General features: G+C 44.5%; 1 protein-coding gene across 1 annotated transcript; it reads right to left on the bottom strand.

The window, feature by feature from the left end:
- Positions 1 to 615: 615 nt before the first annotated feature.
- septin5b (septin 5b) lies at positions 616 to 8096 on the bottom strand (the record flags this gene model as incomplete). Its single annotated transcript, XM_084486341.1, has 12 exons — positions 616 to 678; positions 1121 to 1223; positions 1896 to 2031; positions 2398 to 2494; positions 2720 to 2821; positions 3491 to 3608; positions 4057 to 4191; positions 4477 to 4600; positions 5397 to 5483; positions 5891 to 5981; positions 7848 to 7858; positions 8054 to 8096. 12 exons carry the CDS (start codon positions 8094 to 8096, stop codon positions 616 to 618), a joined length of 1110 nt encoding a protein of 369 aa, XP_084342467.1.
- Positions 8097 to 8178: the final 82 nt, after the last annotated feature.

Here is an 8178-nt window from a genome sequence, read left to right as displayed (position 1 = left end):
ATACAATGTAGGATAATAAAAAATGTAGGCTACTCATAAACACGCCCCCCCCCTCCCCGCAAACACACACGCACACACACACAGCAGTCAGTGGGATGTAATTGATCGATTTGTTAATAAATAAATCAGTTAGAAAATGTATGTGTTCGAAGTTAGTCGAACGTGTTCCTCCGCATGCTCTTAAACGTATCCAAAATTTCAAACATAACATTCATTAAATAGGTGGGGTTATATGGCAATAGTGCATCAGTGATACAAATAAAACAGTCTTATAGCCAGTCATACAAAACCACCTTACGGGCAGTGAGCTATTTCTAAGGTGCAAACTATTTTCTACATGAATATGGCTAAATCAATAAAGCAACTTTTTCTTTTAGAGTTAGACTTAACTAGAGTTTAACTTTGAGTTAAAACACCACCAAACCCATTACCCTGTTCACAAGGCATTCCTTGCACTTTTCATCAGTGTCTTTGCAGGACATGTTTATTATGTGTTCACTTTTTTTTTTAACAATCTCTCTGTTTGTGTGTCTCTCTTCTTGACGGTGGGGCTGTTGCTCTGTTCAGTGTGTATGCAGACGCCTCTCTTCAAGACGGCGGATGAAGCGGTCCCTCTCACAGGTCCTGCTCATGCATCTGCTGCTGCATCTTCTGAAGCATTTGTTGCATTCTCCTCAACTGTTGAGAGACCGAGAGAAGGGAGATAAGGGAGAGAGAGAGAGAGAGAGAGAGAGAGAGAGAGAATGTGAGGGACGAAAAGAGGGAGAGAGAGAGAGAGAGAGAGAGAGAGAGAGAGAGAGAATGTGAGGGACGAAAAGAGGGAGAGAGAAAGAGGAGCAGGGAGAGAGGACGTGGAGGGGGTGGGTGATGGTGGGGGGAGGGGGAGAAAGATGGGGAAATGGACAGAGGGACATTGGGATAGAGAGAGAGAGTTGAGATAGAAAGAGCAGGTTGTGGGCGGGAGGGAGATAGAAGGAAGAACAATTTAAATCAAATTGGATTAGACGTCTGTATTGTCCAGTGGCAGAAAATGGTCTTTCGCTGGGTTCTCATTACTTAAAGGCATGAGGACATTTTAGAACAACAATTTCTAGATTTTTAATGTATTTTTCAAACTCACTTCTTCGTCCTTCATCTTGATGAGTTTCTCCGTGTCCGCGTCCGGTGTGGGCATGGGGAAGAGGGGGATGGGGCTTTCAACCCTGTTCTCTGCATTCACTTTGCTGCAGAACAGAATCACACAAGGCGTCTTTTAATGTATCACTTCATGAGGGGGTTATTTTACTTGCTACAGTCCACTGGGTAGGCTGTTAGACTGATCTATCCACTTGTGATGTCAGTAAAACGCAGGAATAGGCAGATTTTCAAATGGCTTGTAATGGCTAATCCCACTCATACCTGGTGGCATAATATCACCGCTTTAATATTACTTTGTTTTCATATTGTATGTCTGTACATCGGAGAGTGTAAACCAAAGTCAACCTCCTCCTTTGTGTGAAATAAATCACGGGTGGTGACTGAACGGGTTTCTGATTCTTTCAAATATCTTTTTCTGTATTTTCACCCCTGGCCCGAGTCAGACTGATCAGACTCTGGGGCTGGGTGAGGCTGCACACCTGTTGACATTGAGCAATCAATGTGCACAGGTTGAACAAGCTATCACTACACACACTCAGGAAGATCTCCTGCATGGCAACATGGAGCACCAGCTCCTGTATTGTTGTCTGGCACCTTCAATAAACTGGTATCCAACATCAACACCCTGCGTCCTTGGTTATGGAGGAGGAGCCCAGAAAAGCCACCTAGATGGCGTGTAGCATGGCGACATGCTACACGACATGCTACTAACCCCTGTGCACGTGCACACACCCACACACACACACACACACACACACCTGGTCATGGTCTGGATGCACTGGGCCCTGTAGTTCTCATAGTGCACGTCACAGGTCACCTCCTTCAGGTCGTTCATGTGGGTCCTGATCAGCATGGTCCTCAGCTTCACAAAGTCACAGTGGGCCTGGTTTTCCACTACACATACACACACACACACACACACACACATGCATAAATACACATACATGCATCCATATATACACACGCAAACATGCAAGTGCACACACACACACACACACACACACACACACTCACCGGCACACACACGCACACACACACACACGCACACACACACACACACGCACACACACACACACACACACACGCACACACACACACACACACACACACACACACACACACACACACACACACACACATACACACACACACACACACACACACAGGAAGTAACATTAAGGTCAATGGATTATTCAACACTTCGTCTTGAGTGGGCGAGAGATGTGTGCTTGTGTGTGTGTTTGTGTGTATGTGTCGTACCCTCCACGATGCCCCATGGGTAAAGCCGGCCTCTAACTCGCTGACCTTTCACCTCCACCACGGCATTACTGCCAATCACCGCAAAGGGAGTACTCTCCTGTTTACACATACATGTTTATGTTTTGAACCATTTACAGCCTTATTTTTCTTTTTTTGCAAAGCGACTTATAGTGAATGACACACACTACAGGCTAATAAAGCTGGGATCAGCATAGGGTAAGCGGTGTCGTCATGCATAACTCTCATTGCCGGGGGGAGCGTGGGTTTTTAAAGGGTTAAGGAGCATGTTAGGAAACTCACTCACGGATCAGCAGATCGTTACCTTGAGCTCCTTGTCTTTCTGTTTGAACTCCTCGTCTTCATCCGAGTCACAGTCAGGAAACTGGTAGATCTTGATCCCGTACTTGTCTATCTCCTCCCTCAGCTGGACGAGCAGCACACAGGATCAGAAGATGGAAGACATTTTTTGTGTTTAATATGAAAATCGAGTGATTTTAATCCTTGATCGCAATTTTTTTAAATATCTGATTGATGTTAGCGTTAGTGCTGCACTTCTGGATCGGACAGAGTTAGTTGTTATGCTATTATACGTGCGTAGCATCTTTATTAATTATCTTGTTAAACCTATAACCCCAATGTTAGAATGGCAAACCATTGCCATTTATTTGTTTTGACTCAAAGCTTTCAACTTGACTTCCCTCAAAAAATCCAACAACTACATTCACTTCCTTTTTTTCCCTTTTACAAAGGAAGAGATTAAGAATGTTTGGATCACTTTCACTTTGAAAACTTATCAGCACTGCTGAAACGTGTACTGTGTTGATGTTTTCCATGCATGGAAACAAGGGACCAGAGCTGTTGGTATCAGCACGCGGCCTTGGCCCTGTGTACAGTGTCTCGACCGAGGCAAGACCTGAGAACTAATTCAGTAGGGCTGCCTAAGAGTGGCACATAATAACAAAGGGGGGGGGGGTACCAGAACGTCCCAACATGGACTTATTGTATTTATATGACAGAAGCAGTACGGGTTGCACTTCGGATGGACATTAAAAGGGCCTCCCTCCCCTACGCCGTGGGTACGCCCCAGTCCTACCCGCTCCTTGAGTTTCTTGATTTCCCCGGGCGTTAGGCAGTCGGCCTTGGAGATGAGAGGAACCACGTTCACCTTCTCCTGCAGGGCCTTCATGAACTCAATGTCCACAGGACGGAGCCTGCGGGGTAAGACGTTCACTTTAGCATGCTAGCTCCTTCTATCGTCTACAAGCGGTCAAGTGCTATCCTATTATGGGCTGTTTGGTCATTTATCAGAAGCTTTTATCCAAAGGGACTTAGAGGGAATTATTCAATAATATTCAATAATGAGCAGATACTGTAGGCATCTGGTTCAATAATGCCTACAGGTTAATCTGCAGGCATACTAAGTATGAATGATGCATTTATAGAAATGAAACTGTATTTACTATTTTCTATTAAGTCATTTAGCTTTAGCAGACACTTTTATCCAAGGTAACTTCCAGTGAGTTCAGAGACAGGTCATGAAGATCAGGGAAGGTAGTCATCTTGATCAAGTGTGTTTACAGCTAGATTGCGGACTATGGGGATTGAACGCAGAACCTTTGGGCTGACCACCAGACTATCCTGGCTGTGAGGGCGCATTACCCGTGACCAAAGGGGGGGATGAAGTAGAGGCAGCAGTGGACCCGGTTGTCCTGGATGTTCTTCCGGTTGAGTCCACTCTCATCTCTGAAGTACTGCTCAAACTGGTGGTCGATGTAGCCCTCGATGGACCTCCAGCTGGGAGGGGACAGGGAGAACAAGTAATTGTAACAATGTTACAATTGTTAAAAACATACAATGCTATAATTGTTTAAACGTACAATTGTTAGTAAAATGTTTCTAATAGTTGTCTCCGTAATCATAATAAACCAGATAATATAGAAATGTAACTAATATTATATCTAATATTATATCTAATATAATTAATATTTATATCACCCACACAGACACATAACACAAACACACACACACACACACACATACACACTTCAAACAGACACACACACACACACACACACACACCACTCAGTGTTGTTCACTGCGTCTCCGAAGCCGGGCGTGTCGACGATGGTAAGCTTCAGCTTGACTCCCTTCTCCTCGATGTCCACCGTGTGTTTGGTGATCTCCACCGTCTGGCTGATGCGCTCTGCAAGACATGATCAATCAAGCCCAGATATGGATCTCTTATCTGTGCTCTGTCAGTTCATTTACTTCTGAGAGCAGAACTGTTGTTCGTGGTGAAACAGAGTGGGGCAGAGCGAAGCCACTGAGACAGTTCCAACCAGGATTCATTTTTAAAATTGATCACTGCTGGAACATTTTGAAACGATTTCTGCTATTGCAAATCAAATCTAGAAGGATCAATTAACATTCCTAGCATGGCCCGATTTCCTGTTTAACTTGAAAATGCATCATGTTAAATAGGCACTAAAGCAGTTTCTTTCCATATATAAAGGGTAAAGCCATTACAATCCTTACAAGACATTTTAAAATATATCCAGTGGTGACATCACACGTGGGAGTGTCCACCCAGTCTCCACCTCCCTGGTGGAGGGTAACCACTGGTGGGCTGGAGTTGGACCTCGTCAATTAGATTATATGTATTTAGTTGATGCTTTTGTCCAAAGTGACAATAAATGCATTCAACCAGATGTTCCGCCCAAAACGTGAAAGAAACATGCAATCACATAAATAAATAAAATAAGCCAACTGCTTAAAGAGCAACATTATAGAAACAAGAGAAAGATAATTGTCATACATCTGGGTGGACACTGTCACAGCCACTTGTGATGTCACCAGTGGATAACATGAATGAAATGGCTTGTTCTGACCCTTTAATCGTCCTTGAAAGTGTCCCTTCCTTAACTAATGGGTAAGTTGGTGTGTTAACAAAAGGTTTATATACACATGACTTATATGCGTGTTATTGGTCGGAGAGTCACCTTCTGCGTTCAGCAGCTTCCTATCCTTGTGGAGGTCAGTGAGGAACAGACTGTTGACCAGAGTGGATTTACCCAGACCAGACTCCCCTGTGGCAGACACACACACACACACACACACACACACACACACACACACACACACACACATATATACATGCTCACACACAAACACACACACACACAAACAAACAAACACACACACACACACACACACACAAACAAACACATACACACACACACACACACACACACACACACACACACACACACACACACACACACACACACACACACACACACACACACACACACACACATACACACACATATATCGTTATGTTTCTACACATCTCTACACAACTATGCACACAATATACAGTATGTGGTTTAAGACTGCTATTCCTAGTAATGATCCTGAATCACAACAACACTTCATATGTATATGTGGTGTATCCTGCATGTTTAGAGTCTAGTTAACATGGGGTCTTTCTCACCGGCCACCAGGAGGGTGAAATCAAAGCCTTTTTTCACAGACTTCCGATGAACTTGGTTGGGCAACGTTGCAAAACCAACATACTCCTTTTCCTGAAACACAACACAGAACACACACACAAACACACACACACACACACACACACACACACACACACACACACTATTACAATTACTATAACTGCAGGGCAATCACCAATGTACTCCTCAGCAACCAATCAGCCATCATCCATCCTCCACTGAACACTTATTTTTACCCTTCCAGTACTTTGTGTACTGAGACACAGACACACACACACACACACATACACACACACACACACACACACGCACACTCGCGCGCCTGCAGTCATGTCAGTAGGCCACCGGGTGTGTCCCTCTTCTTCTCATGCGTTATTGAAACTGTAAGTCGTGATGGGGTTGCTAGGGAGGAGGTGGAGGAGATGGAGGAGGAGGTGGTGGAGGAGAAGGAGAAGGAGAAGGAGGAGGAGGTGGAGGAAATGGAGGAGGAGAGGGAGGAGAAGGAGAAGGAGGTGGAGGATGAGGAGGAGGAGAGGGAGGATGGGGCTGAGAAAGACGAAAACAGGAGGAACAGGAGGATCCAGGGCCTGAAGTGGGTCATGTATTCATGAAGAACTGGGGACGACACCCACGGACCCCGGAGGGGGGGGGGGGGGGGGGGATCACTTTGAAACTCAGTGAGATGAGGACGAGAGGAAGGAAGTGTGGACAGTGTGGTTTAGAGATTTAAAAAAAACACTCAATGTGTCGTGGAATAGAAATTAAAATGAAAAAAGGAATAGAAGAAAGAAGCATGTGATACAACCAACAATAACGGTTGTCTGCCCCTGTGGTGCTTCACACCAATAAGGAAATGTAAGTCAGTACATATGTTTATTTGCTGATGGTGCCACACTTACAATAAGCTAGGGCCTATGTGTGGTATGTATGTGTGGGAGGCAGGGAGAAAGCAGTAGAATCTATAATATATATATATATATATATATATATACTACACAGAACCATCCTTCCTCCCACATCATTTCCTAAAACAACCCAGATTCCTGAAAGCATCAGAGCTGCTTTAAAACCTGGCCATAGCCATGGAACCTGACACTGGCTGCAGCAGTCAGACAGACAGGCAGACAGACAGGTGAAATTTGGCCCATGGTTGGTCTGCTTGACTGCCTGCTCCCTCCCTCTGCTGGACAGACAGACAGACTGCACTGCATCAAAGTTATAGCATCACCCGCTCACTGCCACCTGGCATCCTTAATGTGAGAAAACGTTTGAGTCATTTAAGTTCTTGATATGGGGGTGTATGGTAGGGGTAGGGTGGGGGGGTACCATCTGGTTGCTATGGTGATGATGAGTAAGAAGATGGTGATGATGCAGCAGAATTAGATAAGAATTTTAAGCAGTCTATGATAAGCATATTTTCAATTATATATAATAGGCCTAATAATAATAATTAATTACACAAAAGATTGATTGATGATTTGCCCTTGGAAAATTATCTTAGCAACAGTAGTTAAATAGTATAATTAGTTCAAGCCAATGGTTTTGGTTCATTAATACAGCCGGACGAGAAAAGGAAACTGGCATTCCCTTGAATCAGCATGTCAATATGTACAGCAGAGAGGACGCGCCGGTGTCTTGGTGTGATATCTGCAACCACAAAGACACCGGCGGTGAAACGAAACCAAAACAGGAGAAGCACATGTGACCGCTGTAATAGCGTCTGCAGTAGCAGTACTGCAAATCATAAGTCATTGGCTATATGCATGCAGCATGCAGCAAAGCCTTGCTATAAAAACATTATAAATACCATCCTGATCAGAACGAGTGTCTTTAATTGTGGGCTATCTATTTATAGCGCGGGCCTATACACACTCGAGATAACTGTATCTTATTTGTTTCTTTGCAGCTGCCCGCTATTCTACTAGGCTGTACTCTTACCTCTACATCATCTGTACAAGGACAGTCCCACGCCAGACGGTGTTCGTTTCAATTGTGTTGGTCGGCGACAGACGTTACCACCCATCGTCCAGAGGTTCCAGAGGAGAGGAGAAAATACCATTGTCTTGCGATACATAGAATCAACTGTGCACAGCGCTAGTGTAATATCCATTCACAATTAAATATATAGTTATGGTTACGCTTACCCGAGCGGAGCACCCGGCTCCTGTATCTCGTGTTCGCAGTCATCTTCAAATTAAAAAACCGCTGCTTATTCCGGACGACCCAACTAGGTTATTGTGGGGACGAGTCCATAGCAATGCGGTGGGGT

Source organism: Micromesistius poutassou (genome assembly GCF_964030765.1).
Source record: "Micromesistius poutassou genome assembly, chromosome: 22".
NCBI classification, from domain to species: Eukaryota; Metazoa; Chordata; class Actinopteri; order Gadiformes; family Gadidae; genus Micromesistius; species Micromesistius poutassou.
Note: the sequence above shows the minus strand (reverse complement) of the source record. Positions and strands in the feature narration are given on the sequence as shown.